The sequence below is a fragment of the Babylonia areolata genome, chromosome 1 (assembly GCF_041734735.1).
Source record: "Babylonia areolata isolate BAREFJ2019XMU chromosome 1, ASM4173473v1, whole genome shotgun sequence".
NCBI classification, from domain to species: Eukaryota; Metazoa; Mollusca; class Gastropoda; order Neogastropoda; family Buccinidae; genus Babylonia; species Babylonia areolata.
Window position 1 is genome coordinate 83658955 of NC_134876.1, and position 21864 is coordinate 83680818.

General features: G+C 40.9%; 1 protein-coding gene across 1 annotated transcript; it reads right to left on the reverse strand.

The window, feature by feature from the left end:
• Positions 1-8603: 8603 nt before the first annotated feature.
• Positions 8604-19464, reverse strand: LOC143288536 (eukaryotic translation initiation factor eIF1-like). The gene is made up of 4 exons (XM_076597129.1): positions 19306-19464; positions 13600-13763; positions 12937-13068; positions 8604-9311 (listed from the first exon to the last, which is right to left on the reverse strand). Exons 1-4 carry the CDS (start codon positions 19340-19342, stop codon positions 9297-9299), a joined length of 348 nt encoding a protein of 115 aa, XP_076453244.1. The 5' UTR covers positions 19343-19464; the 3' UTR covers positions 8604-9296.
• Positions 19465-21864: the final 2400 nt, after the last annotated feature.

Sequence of the window (21864 nt, forward strand, 5' to 3'; positions counted from 1 at the left end):
AAGAAAGATATCCCTACACTTCTAATGGCAGGGAAATTAACAAAGGACGCTTACAACCCCTCATTAATTAGTTCTAGACATTCCAAGACGTTATTCAACTTGAGTCCCCGATAGCTCAGAGGTATAAGCAAAGTGGTTGAAGGGAGATAACCTAGCCCTTCCACTCAGTTCAGCACACTCGGTAACAGACATTCCTGTTATATATGAGAGGCCAGTTCATGCCCTCTCACACTACCCAGGCCCTTTTCATTTTCAGTGTATCTGGCTGGCTTGTATTTCAATGGTGATAATTCTGAAAAACTCTATAAATAATAATACTATAAACTATAGATAATACTAACATGGGTTGTGGAATGTCTAGGCATTCCAGAGGTTCTGCTTTTTCTGGGCTCTGAAACAAAACACGCCACTGTAGAAAACAGTGCAGAGAGGGGACAGACGACAAACCAACTGGAAGACAACACTGGAGTGGACAGACTTATGTAGAACGCCAGACACTGACATAAAAAAAACATCAAGGATGGAGATGGCCAAGGCTGTGGGAGTGGCAGTACAGATGAATTGACAACACAGCTCCAGAATCCCAACGAATTGATAGTTCAGGATGCCTTTTCCTGATTGGTGGCTATTGCCTTGATGCATGCAGGGCAGACTTTGTGCATGTGATCTGGGCAGGTGTACTCATCACACTTGTAGCACCTGTGCTGCGTCTCACCTGTCCAGTCGCCATGATTGCAGAAGGGGCATTGCTTTTTCAATTTTTTAGCAGAACCAGATGCACTGGTACTTTCAGTGTGCGCGGAACTTTTTTTCAGGCCTTTGTGCATTTGGCAAGAACCGTTTGTTTCCTCGCACAGTACTTACTATTTTCAGGCCATTTTTCAGTAGGATATTGGCCAATGTGAAATCCGTGAAAGGATTGTCACATGTGATATTTCTGCCACTTCTGAAAAATGGTGTAGCCAGCTCAACGGCTATGTTTCGGCCAAGATTAACTTGACTCTCCTGACCAGCTGGTGGACCCAGGTATAGGGTATCAACCAGAGGAAAATTGCGCCCAGCATTGGTCACCCAGAACACTTTTATATCATACTGACCTGTCAGGTTTGGATGGTAGGTAATGGAGGAAACTATACCACCCCTGAATGACACAAGCTGCTCATCAATTGTGAGCAGAGGGCCTGGAATGTAGTGATCATGAAGAGCCTTCATGAAGGCATCCCATACATTCCGGAAAGGGGCGAATGGGTCCTTATGTCTCCTGGCACTTCGGGGGGCCTTGTTGTCAAATCGCATGTCGGTCATGAGGGCTTGGAACCTTTTACGGCTTATACATGTGCGAACATGCCAATGCCATAGACAGAGTCCCATATGCTTTCTGTTGACAGCATGTTTTATTTCCTAGTGCCCAGGAAAAGCAGAAGTCAAATGAGAGCTTGAAATTCCATTATGTCCACGCCAACCCAGCTTTCTCCCTTGACACGCTTGCCCTCGATGTTGGTGAATTCTACTGTGTCAAGTACTGAGTATTTTTGGGGTTAAAAAATGAAAAAAGGCAGCCAAGGTAGTTGTCACATTGTGACAACTAAGGGATTGGGTAGGAGGGTGAGAAAAAATGTTCTCCGAAGGAGTTCTGGTCGTTTTGGTGACAAATGGGGTGTTTTCCCACTATGTGCCATCTCTGGCAGTCTCAGTTGACTCAGGCTCTGCCACCTCAGCTTTCTCCTCGGACTCACCAAGGGAGGAGTCTTCAGGGGGTATGGGGCCCTCCTCGCTCGTCTCATCATCACCACTGACGGGGACATAATCCCCAGTGGCATCAAGGGCTATTGTTGCCTCACTGTACTGGGCGGGACACAAATGTGATACCATATATTTTCCATGGGACACCACACACATACACACTCACACACAACGCACACACACGGCACGCACAGACAGACAGCCGGAAACACACACACGTATACACACATGCACGTATACACGCACACACAAATACACACACATACGTACATGCTTGCGTACATGTACTCACATACCTGCCCTTTACACCAAAGAAGTTGGAAAATCATGATCTCTACTTACACGATGACTCAAAATCAAAGTCATCACCATCAGCAGCCACAAGAGCCTCGAACAGATTTGGTCGGTCCATGTCACGTAAACAGCAAGGACACGTCACTGCATATTTTTTTCTGGCCTGGCACAGTATTTATAAGCTTTCAGAAATACACAAAAGAAGTTAAACTTAATGCAGGCACATTTAAATCAACAAAAATGGGCCGGAATGTACAAAGCGCGAGATACATATAGGCTCGCCTACTTATTTCATTGAAATGCTCTCGTACCCGCGCTTACTTTCAGTTGCGCACACACCGGTCTGTGTCAGTAAATCTGGAGAAAATGGCAACACGATGCGATGTGCATAACTTGGATCAGTGGCAACGTCATTTTTCTTTTTAGCGAACTGAAATAATTGAGATACATATATTAAAACAACATGATTTAAACGGTGTTATCACCTCGAATTATCTTGCATACCAAAGAAATGTGTAATCCCGTTATACATAATATTCAACCACTATGCACATGACCAAAGAAATGTGTAATCCCGTTACACATACTATTCAACCACTATGCACATGCACGGAAATCTGAAGATTGCCTCGCACTGAATACATTCCATAGTATGTCTAAACTGAAATACAATAAATACCTTATCTGCTGGTTGTCCACTGAGTCACTTCACGCAACAGTTGCTTTTCAACACACACGCGTTGCGTCAGGCAAAAGGGTGCAGATTTCTTTTGGTACCAAATAGGCGGTTAGGTGCCAGAGCGGTGCCTACTAAACACTTAGTCTTTCTGCTGGGACTCGTGCAGTCGCGAGAAGGATAAACATCTCTGCGTCTCTGTGGAAGCCATGGGTCCGGCCGAACCCGTGCCGTCGGTTTTTGGGGTGTTTTCGATCACCAGTCTTTACCAAGTCTGGGTCCGCCGTGGCGAAGTGGTCAGCGTCGCGGACTGACGGCTGGAAGGACGCGGGTTCGAATCCCAGCGGAGGTGGGTTTTTCGGCCCGTGGCCGGCTCCTACCCAGAGTTGAGTGTGCTGTGGGCTTAAATGGGGAGACTGGGACCACACAGTCGAGTGTCATCCACTTCAAGGATGCGTCTTTGGGTGTGTTGCTCAAATTACCTCAGCACCAACACTGCAACGGTGTCTGTATCTCTCGGGCCTGGTTAACGCCAGGATATCATTATGACAGGAAGCGTAGAGTACAGCCTTGTCACGCAGTCCCAAACCAAAATGGACCTCCATAGCAACATCGTCATCATCATCGTCATCCTCCTCCTTCATCGTCATCAATAGAAACAAAATCGTCTCAAAGTCTGTGGCCTTTCGTGCCCTGCTCTCATGGTGACCTCAGTTTCGATACCCCTCCACTTCCGTGCTTGGGGTGAGTCCTGTCAATGTCGTCAGTGTCGGCAGATTCATGGAGGGCTGTTGTTTGAGGGACGTGGTGGCGGTCTCCACTCTGGGGGGGACGCTCACTCAGTCTGGCTCCGCGACTAAGCCATTATTGTCGTTAGTAGGGGGCTTAGTAGGTGGTGTCCTAAGTACGTTAAAACAGAACAGGCACCACTGAACACCACCGAAGTGACTCAGCAGCAGTGCAGGGTCTCCTCTGGTGTGTGGCCTCCTGGCGACCTAACATCGATGGTTCCCTGTGGACTGCCGACGCTGGACCTACGACGGACGAACCCGGGTGTGGCCGTGTATGGGGGAATCTAAATGAGCGGCGTGGGAGTAATGCCACTGAAACGGTGCAGATGATGGGACAGCAAAAAAAAAAAAAAAAAAAAGGCTGGGCCCGACCGGACCCGTGCAGTCGCAATAGGGATGGCCATGATTACCGCTCTTTACTAAGTCTGGGTCTGACTGGACCCGCATACTCGGATCTGTATGAGTGAAAATACATAACTGTTTATTCATTTCCTTTCTTACACAACTGCCCATCATTGTTGTTTTTATTTATTTATTTTATTATTATTATTATTACTTTTTTTTTAAAGCATTATTTATTTATTTATGTACGCTTATAGTTGACTTCATCAAGTTTTTGCACCTTATACATATTAGTAGTAGTAGAAGTAGTTCTTTTTTTATGTACTGATTTATCTATTATTTATTCACCTTTTCTTTTCTTTTTTCTTCTCAAGGCCTGACTAAGCGCGTTGGGTTACGCTGCTGGTCAGGCATCTGCTTGGCAGATGTGGTGTAGCGTATATGGATTTGTCCGAACGCAGTGACGCCTCCTTGAGCTACTGAAACTGAAACTGGGAAATATTGCGTTGTGCTTCCCCCCTCCCCCCCCTGACTCCAGTCCAACCAACACACTTACCTTCCATACACGCACGCACACGCGCACTGTGAGAGCTCGTGACACACAGTACATTACGATTTTGAAAGATACCTGAAATTTCATTGCAATAACTTTAATGGTTTCAGAGATATAACTACATTTTTGTGTCTCTGGGTACAGGTGGACTCATGAAGCACGCTGAAGGTTAATGCACTCATTTTCTCTTACTGCTTTGAGAAAAATCTAGCAGATCACTGGTCATGTGGAGCTTCCGGCGGAAAGAAAAGGAAAGGCGGAAAGCCGGGCAGGACAAGTACGCCATGGCATGCAGCAGGTGCCACTGAGACGTTTGTTTATGAATAAATGAGGTCACTGTGGTAAGTGCATGGATTTCTGGAATGCAGTGGCCCATTGGGCGGTGCTCGGTTCATTAAAGAACCAGTGCCAAGAGAGTTTTTTTAAAAACCAAAAAAACTTTTTTTTAAATATTTTTTTAAGTGAAAAGAATTATAAAAAAAAGAGTAGAATAAAAGAAAGAAATTGAAGATAAATATATGAAAAAGAACATAAGAAAAAACAAGACAAAGGACAAAAAAGATTTGAAGAAATATAGTGAGATAACAGGCAAGAGATGGAAAGAAAAGAAGAGAAAAAATGTTTTCTTCCTTTTCTCATTCATTTCTTGTTTGAAATTTCTTTGTTATCCCTCCTTGTCTGCTTCTTGTTTTCATTTTTATGAATGGTACTTCTTCTGTCCCATTCTGCTTGATTTCACACACATATGATATTGTTTCAAGGGTGTTGATGTCTCCAACTAAGTAAGGATCCCACACAAGACTAGTATACCCCAGTATGCATGTACCAGGGGAATGAAGACAGCTGGATGGCCTGGTTGGGAAGCTTGATGTTCCTCCTGACAAAGCCAAGGGTTCTGTTTGTCTTGCAAGTGATGCTGTCACTGTGGGAATGCCACTTCAAATCCCTACTGATGCTGGCGCCAGTGTGACTTATCCCAGTTTCCACATAAAACTGGTGGCCATGTATACCCACTCAGTACAGCGATTTGCACATGATCAGGATGGCTGGAGAAAGCTTGCTGGTGGCCTAGCTATGATCCAAGAGGTGCAACAGGCCTTAGTTGAGGTGAGGCTGAAATTTGCTGCACTAAGTAATATGAATGACTGAGCATTTATGCCAATATGGGGATGGAAGAACGTTTTTAAGCACTGTTCTATGATTTAATCTTTTTGTTTTTTGCACGTGTATACACATGGAGGGGATAAAGGCAACGGATGTTCTGTACATATTTACTAGGTACATGTATAGTAAAGAAAACTGTTTTCCACCCTGAGCCCACCAGGCACAGACACTAGAATCGCCCCCAGGAGCCTCGCAAGTTCAGTGATCTTACCACTTGGCTGCCAATATGCCCACCTCTCCTCCTCCTCTCTCTATTTGTAATTAAAGTTCTATCAAGCACTCATGCAAGACCATAACATGAAACAACTTGACCTTATGGGCATAAGCCGATAGGATATTAGCTCTACCCAGAACTTGTGCTTATTTCAGTGATAACATCTTATAAATGAAATTTGGTGCACAACTTTTCTCAAAGCTTATGGGCTTTCAAAGGTAACAATCTATTTGCTTTCATGGCGAGTGATCTCACGTTTTGTTTGTTTGACTGAACTAAATCAGATACAGCTTGCACTTTATGTGAACTTTGGGTCTGTTGAAAATGGTTTGGACCAGCATTGCCAAGAAATAGTTTCAACATTGTGCAGTGTTTTGACTGAGTGGTGAAACCCAACACGAGGTGGAAGAAGACGATTGACTCCCCTTCTAATGCCAAGCCTTTGATTCAGTGGATATTAACTCACTGCCCAGGTGGCTGTACAAAGCTGTGGGACCATTTTTATATGTACCAGATCAATCCTTACCATGAAATTTATGACAAAGGTGTTTGATCACAGATAGATTGGTAACTTTGAATCTGGGCCATACTATGCATTTAAAATCAAAAGACCTGGAGAAATCTGGTGAACAGTTCTTCTGCACACTGCAGCAACCCAGTAAATCTTCACAGTGTTGAGGGAGAAAAAGAAAGATGTGTGTGTGTGTGTGTGTGTCAGTAATCATGTGGTGCGTGCGTCAGTGTTATGTTCCGTTGTTTGTGTGAGTGGGCATCTGTATATGTTTGTGTACGAGTCCGATGGTAAAATGGGTGCACGCGTGTGCGTGCGTATGAGTGTGCACGAGTGCATTTTTTCTACCAAACAGTTGTAAATACGTAGATTTAAGCGTGAAAAGCCGGCGTGCATGGTATGTATGCACACACACAATTTAAGGCGGAGGCCGTGAGCACGAACGTACAATCCCGAACGGCACAGGAGTAAATCGTATTTTGCTAGCGTCCTTTTTTTTTCTTTCTTTCTTTTAAGCACACTCAATTTCTCGATTTGATCAGCTGAAAACAACATATTTCACTCTCAGATCTAATTCACGTACACTCTGGCATCAGAGTTCGAGATATATGATCATAAGCAGCTTTTCAAAAGGTGTTGCCAATGATCGCAAAACCGGTTTTTCTTTTTTTTTACGCGCGTGTGCGTGTGTGTGTGTGTGCGCGCGCTCCACTGTGGGAGCTGGTTTTTGTGTTTGTGGTGGTGTTTTTTTTCCGGCATCAGTGTACGCGGAAGCGCAATTTCAAGTGCGACCGTGAGTGATAAGTTTCCCCGAGAAAGGAAGCGTTGTCAGGTCCTGGACTCAGTATTCTTGTAATTTTTCGTCAAAAAGACTTTAGTAATATAATGCTGTCACAAATTATGTTTGGTGAACGCACTTTTTCATTCGCTGAATCGCCAGAGCAAGGCAATGTGTTTATCTCCCCTAGTTTTCAAGAAATCGATGCACGCGTAAGTGAACGACACACTGAGTTTGACAGATCAGAATTTGAGTTCTTCTCTGACATTTCTTTTTTGTTCGAGTTTTGGCATATACAAAATGAGGTCACTGAACATAAACCTGACTGAGAACTCAAAAAGAGCGACAAAGCTTCACAAATTTATGCATGCTGGAAACTACCAAAATAAAATTTCTCCATGCCGTAAACTACCAAAACAAGCTTTCTCCATGCCGGAAACTACAAAATTTCTCCATGCTGGAAACTACCAAAACAAACTTAAGTATGTGTAATTAAACAAGCTTTCTCCATGCCGGAAACTACACAAAGTCAAGTTTATCTGTGCCGGGTTTCAGGCACATGCCGAAAGGCTTGCACCCCTATATATGGGTGTGTGTGTGTGCGTTTTAATTCAAAGTTGTGTGAGAGTGAGCACTCCCTTGTGTATGTGTAATACAGAGAAAATGAGGGCTGGGGTGGGGAGAGAACGAGAGAGTGTGTGTGTTTTTTTTCAATTCAACCCTGTATGAGAGTTTGCAAGGGCAAACTGTCTGAGCTCATGTTTGCATAGTCATGAGTTGAAGGAATGGGACTCACACACACACTCTTACAGAAAGGGTGGAAACCTGGAGTGACAAAACACAACAGAGAAATGCAGCTCTTCAAAAACAAAGAGAACAGCGACTGAGGAACACATATACAATGTCCAAATGAGAGACAGACTGCACACGTGTTTGAACAAAATATAGTATTGCATGCACATAATGTGAATTTTTCTTTGGTGCACTGGCTATATTTTTTAGATCTAAACACTTATACTATCTGTGGTCATGAAGTGTACTGCTGCATAATCGGCTGATGCAATTTAAACTATTTGGGAATACAGATTGAGACACAAGTCCCATCAACAGAAAACAAACCTATCAAACGTGTATATTCCCTATGATTTTATAAACAGATTTACACAAGTCTTTGAATCAACCCCTTGGGCTCTTCGCTTTAGAGATTTCTGTAAACTTTTGGGAAAAAAAACCCCCAAAAACCCGAACAATTACAGCATTCTTTACTATTTCTGTCTGCCATAATTTTAGTTTTTTTTCAGTTTTAGTATGTGCATGTGTGCGAGACCGAGAGAAAATGTCCTGTGATAATGTGTGACAGCATATGACTGTGCAAGGATACATGCACTGAATCATGCATGCGATTGCAGACACACCAGAATGTGTAGGCATGTATACACATTTGGCTAGAAAAAAGATGGTCCAGCACACATCTATTAACAATCCATCTCACCACAATGTACTGTCACACTCAAAGAAGTGACACAGAAAACAAATGTTGGGAACTGTATTTTATTCATTAAAAAAAACCCAAAAAAACCTTATCCAAACATAAGCAGGACATTATTTTTTCAAGTGCTCTCCCATCTAACGAAACAATTCATGCTTTCAGTCTCAAGCTGACAAGTATCACACATCCAACTCTCATGTACGACAGATCCTAAACTCAGTGGATGACTGCCAATTATAACGGACTTTTCAGTTTTGAAGTATTTCACAAAATAAAATAAAGACATGAGAAAGCAAGATTGAAAGGAAAGGAACAGAGGCAGAGATTCCTACCTAACCCTGAAACATAAATTGATAATAAAGCAAACAAAAAACCACCAAAAAAAAAGCCCATTTTTTAAATGTACATTTCATTTTCAAAAAGACAGAAGAAAGGGAAGGGGACATCATAAACTAGATCTCTCATCCCCTTCCCTCTATCCCCCCACCTTCCCTGAAAGAACACATTTTTTAATCATGCAAGATGAAAGTATGACCCCCACCCCCCAAAATAAAAACAAAACCAAAAAACCATAAAAACAAAGGAAACAAACAAAAAACGACCAAACCAAGGAAAAAAACCCGCAAGAAAACATACACACAGAGATAATGTCAGCTGAAGGTCACAGCATCTATGCACATTATATCTGCTGACTTGTAGAAACTGGAGGACATGATGAGAGCACTTGACCAGATGATACACTCAGAATCCGTGAACCTATATGAAACACAGAGAAGAGCAAAAGTTAGAACACAAATTTTAATGTGATTAAAAAAAAGTCTGCACAGAAAAAGTAGGCACAATCTGTTCCTTTTATTATATATAATCATTACTTCAAATAATGGTGAAAACTGAACTTTCTTTTTCCAAATATTCACACTTGAGCATGTACGTTTACAAAAGTTTCACACAAACATTCCACTTCCAGATCAGGAATCGAATAGAAATGTTCTAAACTAATAAAATGACACTGCAATGATGGTATGAGCCAACAACAGCACCACTGACTTCTCCATTGTTGAAAGAACCAATGAAAACAGACTTCATGGATCTGAAACAGCATTTTGTGTGTGTATGATTTTTATCAATCTTGAAATAGGTAGCCTGTGGTGAAAAGCATGGCAGAAAACTCAGTGACTCAGTTGAGTTAAGTATCAGTATTAGTATCAGTAGCTCAAGGAGGCGTCACTGTGTTTGGACAAATCCATATATGCTACACCACATCTGCCAAGCAGATGCCTGACCAGCAGCATCACCCAACATGCTTAGTCAGACCTTGAGAAAAAAATAAAAATAATAATATTATCAAATAAAAATAAAATAAAAAGACAATAATGATGGTAAATAAGCAAATAAATGTAAAACATGCAGACACATACATACACACACACGCACAACAGATATGTAACAAACATGCAGTCTCACAGATAAAAAAGCACAAACAAATACACATAAATGTACACGAGACCTGACGCACGCACACACACACAATCACCATCTCCCAAATTACCCCGCACCCCCCCAGCCCCCTCCTCCACACACTCATTCCTAGGCTATGTATTGAAGCTTCCACAGCACACACACACACACACTTATACAAGCACACACACATAAGCCCATATAGCCCCCCACCCCCCTTACCCCCCACCACATATATACAAATATATATATGCACACCCGCACGTTCCAATATTCCGTTGCTCTCACAATACAGGCATGCATACACACACACCTCATCCTATACACACACACACATGTGCACAGAGCTCTCCTGACACGTGTACACTTACACAATTGCCCATACACATGCACACAAACGCACGCACGCGCGCACACACACACGCAGTGCTACACACAGGCTGCCACTGATTGGCCGCAAGAAGGGTGGGAAAAGATCACTGATGCATTAAAACAAGAGCACATATTTTTGTGAGAAAAAGACAGAAAAAGTCTGAATATAACATATTTAATAATAATGGTATTTATATAGCGCTGAATCTTGTGCAGAGACAAATCAAAGCACTTTTGCACCAGTCATTCACACGCATGCATAACTCAAAAACTGGAGAAACTAAAGACGAGGATGAGGCAGGGAATGGAGGCTATTTTGGGGCGAGGTGGGTTTTAAGGCCAGACTTGAAAGTGCTGAGTGTGGAGACTTGACGAAGCGAAAGAGTATGTTCATTACAATTGCAAGGTCCAGAGACAGAGAAAGAACGGCGGCCATCAGTCGAGTGTTTGAATCTGGGTATGCGTAAACAGAGTGGATCTGAAGCCCATCATAGTGAGCGAGATGGAGTGGAGAGGTGAAGGCAGCCGCAGAGATAGGAAGGGGCAGTTTAGTGAATATATCTATAACAGAGTGTTGATCTTGTACTTTATTCGGTGTGAGACAGGGAGCCAGTGAAGATGTTGCAAAAGAGGAGTGATGTGCTCAGATCTATTCTTTCTGAGGACGAGTTGGGCAGCAGAGTTTTGTATGTGCTGAAGGGACTGAATGGATGAAGCAGGCAAACCAGACAATAGAGAGTTACAATAGTCAAGGCGAGAGAGAATGAGAGAAATGACAAGTCTTGATGTTGCGTCAGTGGACAGATATTTCAATCTAACTACCATAACAACACTATTGTGCAGTTAAAACTATAAAAGCCTAAAGAAAATATATAAAAGGATTCAAGATTTTTCACTTTTATTTCTTATTTCATAATTTTATGTTTTCAAATGAAACTAATGCTTTCCATAAGCCCAGTTATCATTTACAATATATATTATTTTGCACAAGCTGTCTACTCAACTATTAGACATCACCTTACATAACCAAAACTGAGTGAAAAGTGGAACAGCTGTTTGAGAAGGGACTGTTCAAAAGCTGACATGAATCACAGCCTGTTTTTGTCCAAACTTTACAAGCCTACTACTAATGCCTTAGTGATTCCCAAGATTAGTAAACAGTTCTGACATGCACAACATCCCCCCCCCCCCCTACACACACACCCTATTTTTCTGCATGTGCACAGGCAACTTCACTTAGACAAATCACCACCTTGTGTTAGATGGATACACCGTGTCCAACAAAGTTTGAAAAAAAATACAGTTAAGTGCTGAATTGTAATCCTATTCAAAGTCAGTTTCAGTTTCAAAGAGGTGTCAACGTGTGTGGACTGATCCATACATGCTACACCACATCTGCACATGAGCGGGTGCCTTAATGTCCAAAAACCCAAGGTGCTGGTCAGGGCTTGAAAGGCTACCTTCTCTGTGTGTGTGTACCTATTTGAAGTATCATGGGAAAATAAATTCAACACAAAAGGAAGAAAAAGGAAGAGGAAGAAGAAAGACACTTGTGTATTTTTAAAAAAGCTTCCTTATTTGTCAAATTCCATGAACAGTTCCAAACCTCACTCAAAATCTATCAACATTCATGAACTGTAAAACTCAAATTCACTTCACTTGAACCGTTCAAACTTTTTCTTGACTGTATGAACTGGCAAGATAAAACCCAATTCTTTTCACTGGACTATTTCTCTTTCAGTTTCACTCTATGGTTGAAAATAGTCTGGGATGGAGTCAACAACTTGGGAGTTTTGGAACACTGCAGGAGGATAGTTTATGTCTCTTTTGTGTTTGACAATAGTCAGGGAAACATGATCCCACTTTTTTTTGGATTAAGAGATAAGATGTCTGTTGTTGGAAGGGAGGAAAATGAGGGTTATTTTCTTTTGATTTTTTTTAATAGTTTTTCTGTAAATCTTTCTGTAGTTCACTGTTTCATTATTTTCATTTTATATTTTCTTTTACTGTTCAAGGTCTGTTTCTTCAATGAGACTGAACTGAATAGCATTAAAATTCTGCACTTTCTTTGTTGAAGACCCACAGAGAAGCTGTGCATCATTAGGTTTATTCTTTATTTTGGAATTTGTTTTATCCTTTTGATTTTTTTTTGCTAGATTTCAGTCTAATTTCAAAAGAAAAACAACAAAACCCCATATATTTCTTTTAAAAATATAAATAAATAAAAAAAGAAAAAGGAGTCTTTCAATGTCTCTGCTTGGGCTGATTAGTAGTTTGCACAGTACATTAGACCCCTGCCAGAGTCTGCAACAGTGGGCCATGGTGTGTGTGTGTGTGTGTGTGTGTGTGTGTGTAAAATTTCTCTCGTCTAAAGTGAGGACATAAACAGATGGTGAGAATTTCTGGAACAGATCTGGCAGGATCTTATTTTACTTTTTAAAAACACAAAGTACTTTTATTGTTTTCATTAAAATTTAAGTGATTACAGTTCTTAGGCAAATCCCTTTTAAACAAAGGATAAAACAAATACATAAATATACAGGCAACCCACCTTCACTTGGTCATTGCTGGCTATTCCAACCTTGACCAAAAAGCTCTTCATGGCCTCACGTTTGTCTCCCTGCAGCTGGATAACTTCCCCATATTCTGGATGTTCCACAACTGTGCCATTGCAGTTGAAGTCCTGGTAAGCCAAATAATTCATTTAAGTAAATCTGCAGTTTTTTTTTCAAAACAGGTTTATACTGTCAATATCACAGTTAATCCTTGCATGAAAGATTCCAATATTGCATATCTGGCACAATAATTTAGACATTCCACAATGCCCTAAAAAGTGAAAAGGCAACCAAATAAACTGGTTCATTTACCAGTATCTAAATTAATAAATACTGAAGCCAATGAAATGAATATTGGTGGTATATTTTTAACAGTCAGAGACACTCAGTCAGTCAGACACTCAGATGGGAAATTATTTAGAGACAGTCAGGGAATGATGGGAAATTACTATCATTATAGCCAAGCTGACTGTAGAGGAACAGCTCTGGGTTGAATAATGACAATAACATTAAATATTTGGGACTGAACACACAACTCATCACTCTTGAAAAACCTCTGTTCGGTCACAAGCAACTAATCTGCAAAAGCTTGAGCACTGCTTCCCATGCAAAGATTAGAACCATCCAGCACCACAGTAATTAACATAATATAAAATTACCTTTTTACAAACTTTGACCATCTTTTTCAGGTCAAATTTGGGGTGGATACCCTGTGCTGTGGTAAGAGTCTTTCTTCCATTTCTTTGCTGGATACGAATGTGTATCAACCCCTCCTGTTGTCCTGCTCCTGCTGCAGCATTGTCGTCGGTGTCAGCAAAAGGATCTGAAAACATCAAACAATTCAAATGTAAAGTAACTCTCACACTGCAAACTTTAAAACTTGAGAAAAAAAATGGCAATATCCACATTTCTCCAACTGTATTCTTATAATGGCTTATGTCGAAATGGAAAAAAAAAATGTATGACCCAAATGGGCATACCGTTTGTGTCAGGGAATATCTGATCCCTCTATTTTTACTATACATTTCTCAGTTGCCCTCTTGAATGCTGTAATTTAGCATTAAAAAAGGCCAATAAAACTATTACAACAATAAGAGTGGAGGGGAAAATGTAGATTTTTCATTACAATGTTATCAGTCATTTCAAAAGTTCACCAGCTGCACATAGTTCATGGCTCCTCTAAACAACACACAAAATTTGCAATTCCAGGTAGTGAAATGTTACAAAATTAGAAAATAGTAGATTACATGTTGCAGGAATGTAAATAACAAGTGCAACGCAGCCACAATGCCCAAAAATGCACTCTTCATGTGGCATGTATGATGTAAACAGAGCAGCTCTGTCATTCTGTGCAACCCAATATAATACTTTCATTTTCTCAATGTACAGTCCAGTGATAGTGAATTCCATATTTGTGTGGACATTCAACCCGAGAAAGTCTTGTACTTTGCGATTTGCACAACTTCAACAATATGATGATCGGCCAATGTATATGAACATGTATGCACTGTATTTAGTTAAAATCTAGGCTTTTTAACTAAAACATATCCTGTCATGGGCGATGGAGGAATCAAGTACAAGACCTCTCAATACTTTTTACAATTCTAAACATGCTATTCTGGAACTCATGCACCCAAATTGCCTATTACTGTATTAGTTGCAGTCAACATTAGCATGTCGCACCATCATGACACCAAGTTTGGTTATCATAAAGTGCTTATTCAGTTATTGTAAAGGGAAGATTTCCTGTACAGTGTGGCTGTGTTACTGTACTTGATTTGAACTCAATATGTGGAGAAAGGCTGTGATGCATGTTTTTTGGCCCTGGGGAGAATATGTGTTCACAAGATGTTGTGAAGTGCATCAAAATTCTTGCCACTCCCCTCTTTGCGCACAGCTGAACTTGTCACAGGAGTGAATTGGTAAAAATAACAGACCTTGGGGTCTTAGAGTGTTGTAGGACAAACACTGTTGCCATTCTGAGAGAGAATGTGAGTTGTAGTCTTGTCGGAGAACAGAGCTTCAAGGAAGCTGATTTGAAGTACTGCTGAGTCAGTAATTTTGAGTTTGGTAATAAGAAATTCAGTGACATTGTTTCTTATACATTTTGTAAATTTCGTTGGATTTTTTTTTTTTATTTACGTTTCTGAACACTGGTTCAGTAAAACAAAAATGACGATGAAAGTCATGTGAGTACTATTTTTACTAATTGTTCGATTTAACTAAAGTTAGGTTCTAAGGATGTTTCAGGATCCTTAGCGCCTGTTATCGGATGAAGTATCGCCCACCGAAAGATGTTTGGAAACGCCAAGTTGTGAAAGAACACAGTTGCGAAAAGAAAGAAATGAAATATTATTATGATTTAAAACTAACTGGGAGGTGTAAGGGAAAACAGACTACTGGTTGTCACCCTCTGGACTGGACTTTTCATGTGATCTATCCGGGTATCCCTGAAGGGCATCTGTGAATATAATTTTTTATTTTCTTTGATTTATCAATAATCAGAAAGGAGTGTCTTTACCTTGTCATGTTGTTTGTCCCTGGGTGAGAGTGAAGTCAGAATGCGAACATTGTGTGCGAGTCTGTCGTGTGAGCTTGAGTTGACTGAATACGGCATTGTGACATGCACGTTAGGGCAAAAAGCTGCAGGGGAAATTATAGTAAATGACAGCAATATCATGTATGAAGTAGGCACATTCAATAATTTTGAAAACTCATTCAATTTCTTCAGGTTGATGGAGTGCCCCACCCCTCAACTCTTTCAATGGATCAAAAACAACAAATTGCTTCTGGCTTAGCTGCAATGTGAGCACTGTCAATCTGAATGCTGGCTCCAAAGGAGAACGCAGATGGGCTCAGCCAACATGAAATTTCCAAAACAAAAAACTAATGTTAGAAATAGAATTGTCATTTTTTGACGTATACCATACGGTATAGACAATTTCCTTCTTCCCCTCAAAATTCTGGTTGGACAACTGAAACTCATCAAACAGCAAACAGTCCAGTATTTTCTCTCAGAGGAGTGGCATAGATTCGGCCTCCTGTATGAAATGTTTAAAGAATGGCTCTGATATGTAGCAAATTGCTTGACATGTTTTACAACAAAATAAGCGCCTTTTCGGAACTGGAACAAAATACAGTCTACACAGCATGTGGGTTTGGTTTTTGGAGATGGTGGAGATAACAACAAACACAATAATTCTGTACCCCATGGAGACACAAGACCGCCAAACCCTGGAACAAGTTATCAGTAAAAATTGTCCACACAAGCACAAACATTTTCTGATGGCTGGGCTGCCTACAAAGGGTTTATTGCCGTGAGTTACCACATTTTATCATTTGCCACAAAACATTTAAAAAGACCTACAAAAACATGGAAACTGCAGAAAAACTTAACTGAAGGGGCCTGGAAGCATTTTACTTTTTGCCAAATTGTAAAGAAAATGGTATCCTATTTTCCTAGATCCATTTTTTTTACAGGGCAACAATTATATCGGGAATTGGAATTTGTTATTTTGATATACTACTTTCCTAGATCCATTTTTTTACAGGGCAACTATCATATCGGGGGATTGGGAACTGTTTCTTTTGAAAAATGGTTTCACGTGCATTTTTGTAATCATACCATAAGTTATGAATGTGATGTGCTGCTGTGAAGTGCAGATTTGTTGCCAGATGGTGTCATGAAGCTATCCAGGTTAGGGACATCACTCAGTTTGAACTGACTTTGACTACATTTTGTGATGGGATATTGACCACAGTATATTATATAAAAGCAGGACATTTGAATGGATAATTTATGTAGCGTTTAAATGACAGATACATTGATATGTTGTGGGTGATTTGATGTTGTAAAGCTTGTATGGGTAATCAGTACTTGGTGTTGTGATGATATACAGTTAGGTTGATTATTGATAATAGTTACTTAAATTTGTCTTAAGTTTTGTTAGACTATTCGATGGCTAAGAAATGGTAAATTTTTTTGAAACATTGAATTGTGTAGTAGCCAAGCAGCTACATTTTGGTATTTCCTGGTGGGATGAATGGGAATCATTTTAAAGTAATTGTGCATTACTTAGGGTGGTGAATGGACATCATTTTTCAAGCAAATATTTTTTTTATATTAGCTTCAGTGATAATTGGAAATTATGTCAATAGTACTAGATGAAGATTTTCTCTTTAGTGTTTATGTAAAGGTATGGTGTCTATGTTGTCTTGTTTGTCCATTTAGGTTTCCAGGAATAGTATTCAAAACATGGTCTGTAGTGGGACTGGAAATAAGGAGGGGGGTTTGCATCCAGAAAGTCAAGGAACTGACACATACTAAAAATGTGCAGGCATCTAATGGCTAGGGACAAGCCACAGGTTTTGTTTTGTGCCGAGGTGCCAGGGACTGGGCACAGGACTTCATAGGACTGGATGGTGGGACCATCGGGACGAACTATCGGCACAGAAGATGAACGTGATGGTGGGACCATCGGGACGTGCTGAGTGAGGAGCCAGGAGCTGGCAAGACTTATGAAGAACATTCAAAGTGGTGAAGTTAAAATTGTTTCCCCTCATAAAAAAATTATATTCCAGTCCAGGCCATGAGTAGCAGCTTTTGATATCTCTCTTAGTAATAAATAAAAGGGTGTGGTTAATAAGTGTTGTTTTCGTGTTTTGGGGAGAACACGTTCTGATTGGAGTGACAAGTGAACAGATAGCAGGCATACACTTACAAGCAAACACATTCATTCTTATTCAGTTATTTCTGTCTATCTGGCACTTTCTTTACATCAATACCATTTCAACAGACCAACAAAAAGCATGGAAACTGCTGAACAACTGAAGCAGTTCAGTTGGTGTTCACCAACTCAACGGGCCTGGAAGCATTTTACTGTTTGCCACATAACATTTCAACAGACCAAAAAAAAAAAAAAAAAAAAAAGCACTAAAACTGGTGAACACCAACTGAACTGAAGGGGCGTGAAAGCATTTTAGCTTTACTCAAATTACTGTTTGCCAACAAATGAACAAAAACATGGAAACTGGTGAATACCAATTTAACTGATGGGGCATGGAAGCATTTTACAGTTTGCCACATAACATTTCAATAGATCAACAAAAGCATGGAAACTGGTGAACACCAACTGAATTGAGGGTCTGTGGAAGCACGCAAAAAAAAGAAAAAGAAAAAAAACCCCGACACCACCACCTCTGTAAACATGAAAACTTCATAAGCACAAAACTGCCCCAGTTTGAAGACTATCCAGCAGATATCATATGGAGGAACTGGAATTGGGCGGACATTTATGATTTAATAATCAATACAGTGTACCCCCACAACATCCCTGCAGAATACAATTACAAATACACCACCCCATTTTTCTTCACTTGGAGTGTAGAAGTGGTGGATTTGGAACACAGCGTTATTGTCCCAGCCAGCCAGGATAGCAACAATGTCATGAATGTGATAAGTGTGTAAGCACCATGCAAGATGTGACACTACATCTGCATGTCTGTGTTTGGTGTTTGAGCGCGCACACACTATTTCCATTGTTTGTGCATTTAATAATGGAAAAATGATAAAATGAAATAGCAAGTACATTTTAATTTTTATCTGAAATAGGAAAACCAAACTATTTTCCAGCTAAAGAAAGTTTGCATTGCTGGCCTGGTGACATCTAAAATGGACTGTGTGCGAGCAGGTTCCATCCATACTCCAAGCGACCCTTCAACTCCTCCAGTGGGCCAAGGTACTGGGTCTTCAGAGCTAGAAACCCCTCCGAAACCGTCTCCCATAGTTGTTTCTCAATGCCTCAAAGTTTATAAATGCACTGGTCAGGCATCAGCTCCACCATGACCATAGTTCTTATTTTCTTTTTTTAATTTAAAAGCAGATGTGGTTTAGAGTATATGGATCTGTCCACATGTGTTGAGGCCTTTGGAAGTGGAAAGTGTGTCAAACTCAGTATGTTACTATGTATTTCTTAAATAATCACTGCTTTTAAATAAACATTTAAAATGTTATTGACACAATGTCAGAATATGATGACTTGTCAATATGCATTATTATGATTTTACTTTGGCATCTGTTGCCGTGTTGGCGGCTCGTGGTAAACTGAGAATTTGAGGGATGTACACAAAGATCCGTTTGATTTCGATGATAAATTATAAAAATAAAAACAAAAAAGAACTAGCAGCGAAAAATATGCAGCCATCATTTTGTGAACAACTAATATGATGACATGATCAAACAGTCCATCATTGTATAAAGTGCGTAGTAAAATCGAAGTGAGACCTGAGAATAAGACGGTCCGTTTGTGTACATTTTTTTCCTCTTTCAATAGATATCTGACAAATAAAATGGACATAAACCTTACCAAATAATCCTTTCAGGTTTTGAAGTTCTGCCGTCATACGAGCTGGATTACGTAGACCTTTAGAGTAAAAGAAAAAAGCTGAACTTTCTCAACAGGCTTTGGAAAAGTACGAGTGCACAGAAACGGAAGGCACAAACGCAATGGCGGCGATTTGGGCTAGAGAGTAACCTCATGACGAAAAAAATATTTTTTCCTTTTTTTATATTCAGTACAATAACGAAATAATGACTGTTCAGTTTCTATTTATGTGAAAGGAAACTAAATTATTTAGATATTTTAAACAAGTGGTCAATGTGAAGTTTTAAATTATGAATCTGGAAGTGGATTCGATACCAAGTTGGAAACACCGGATCAGGATTTGGAATCGGAACAACTTTGGAACGTGCAACATAAAGTGACAATTTACCTTCCTACACTTAGCAGCTACAGTCGGTGAATCGATTATTCCGCAACTTGCACTGGAAGAGGGCAAGAATGATATATTGAGGGGCTGAAGTAAAACCTTGTACGACATGAGAACTTCGACCACTGTCGTTCCAGCTTTCTTGGCCATGTAAAAAGTGGGGCCAGTACTGTGCACACTACACTTCACTTAAAAGCTCCATGCGCAGGCTCGAAGGACACGTCTACGACCACCCCCGCTTGACCCCTCTCCCCCGACCAATCATCAAGCTCTGTACCGATGGCAAACTTCAACAGAAGGGATGAAAACGGCAGCTGGAAGATGACACTGCAGTTCCACTGAATCCGTCAGTCCTGTGTGTGGGCGGTTCAGAAATATGGGTCCTCAGATGTTGATCAGGCAGCCTTTAAATTTTCTAGGGACAGCATTGCTTGCTCCACATGGAGAGAGGCCTAGAAAAAGGGGGCCAAAAGAAAGCTCCTTTCCAATCTCCACCCCATTGGCCGCTGACTTCAACATTGTGGTCAACTGACGGGCACCGTGATCTTCAAACACGGTTGAATAACAACATCAAAAAAGAAAAGGTATGCAGGGACTAAAACTCAAATGCTGGAACATCAGTACTATGCCTGATACAACAAACAGCAGTTGACCAGAATGTCGATCCACTCTAGTGGTACACAAATCACTTTCAGTTCCAGTCTAAATGTCAACCGGCACGGCATCACTGCTATACGGCAATGAAGTCCGTCAGTTTTCCAGGAGAAGACAGCCTTCAAGAACACAGATCTGGTTATGACCTCTACTGGTCAGGCAAGCCACTGACAGAAACATGCCTCTTAGGTGATCGCTTCATGGTATTAAAATTTTAAAAATCCATTTCCACCACGAGTTAAAACTTGAAAATCTGCCGGCCAACGACTGCATCATCCCCATGCGCCTTTCACTTTGCAGTGAGCAGCATGCCACACTGTCTATGCGCCAACTCTTCAGGCAGATCCTGCATAAGAGAGCAAGTTCTATACTGACCTCTAGCAGAACACCCCAGCAGATAACAAGACCTTCATCCTTGGCAACTTCTGAATGCCAGAGTAAGTCAAGTTTCAGAAGCCTGGAAACTGTAGAGCTTCACAAAACATGGTGTTGGAAACTGTGACGACAACAGTCACTTTCTGTTGGAGTTTTGTGCAGAGCAGTTACTCACAACCATCATATTCCAGCAGAAAGACTAAATGAAAACAGCTGGATGCATTCTTGGTCCAAGCACTGGCACATGATAGACAATATCTTGGTTCGCCAGAGGAACATTTGAGATATCCTACAAACGTAAGTGATGCAAAGAGTGTCACACTGACCATCAGCTTATTCGCTGCAAACTCTCCACTTCAAACCAAATCCCACGAGAGGAAGCACCCCAAGGGAGAAAATTCAGAATGGCAACCTTCAATCAGCTTAAGTGAAAGTTGACTTTCAGGCAAATATTTAGTCAAGATTTGAGGATTCTTGTTTGCTCCATAGACCCCTCTCCAGAAGTGATTTGGAAGAACCTTAGAACCACAATCCTGTAGGCCTCTGAAGAAGTTTTGTGGTTATCATCAAAGAAAAACAAAGACTGTTTCAAGGAGATGTAGGAATTGCTGGCTAAGAAGGGATCTGCCCATCAGACTCAACTTGCTCAGCCGTCCTGTCCAGGGAACGAACAGCCTTCCGCATTTTATGCAATAACCTCAAACACAAGCTTCAAGAAATCCAGAACGAATGGTGAATCAACCTCACAGAAAAAACTCAGCTTTGCGCAGAAACTGGTGACTACAGAGATTTAAAAAAATAATTTTTATGAAGCTCTGAAGGTGGTGTGTGGCCCTTCACACCAGGTCCAGAGTCCTTTGCACGGCGCAGACAGCCAGGCGCTTCCCGCAGAGAAGATGTCCATCCTCAAGTAATGATCTGAACACTTCCAGACTCTCGTCAGTGCCAACGATACGGTGCAAGACTCAACCATTCTTGGAATCTGGAAACAGCCGTTGAAAACAGAACTGGACAAGACTCCAACTTTAGAGAGACTGTCAAGGCTGTAGAGCAGCTGAAAAGTGGTAAGGCAACAGGTGTAGATGGAATTCCATCAGGGATTTGGAAGCATGGGGACCCAGTGCTAC

Excerpts from the sequence above, each read along its gene's own strand:
- LOC143288536 (XM_076597129.1), bottom strand. The coding sequence starts at position 19,342 with ATGACGGCAGAACTTCAAAACCTGAAAGGATTATTTG. Across the intron at positions 13,764-19,305 it reads AAACCTGAAAGGATTATTTG|ATCCTTTTGCTGACACCGAC; the intron begins GTAAGGTTTATG and ends TGATGTTTTCAG. Across the intron at positions 13,069-13,599 it reads TGGTCAAAGTTTGTAAAAAG|GACTTCAACTGCAATGGCAC; the intron begins GTAATTTTATAT and ends TTGGCTTACCAG.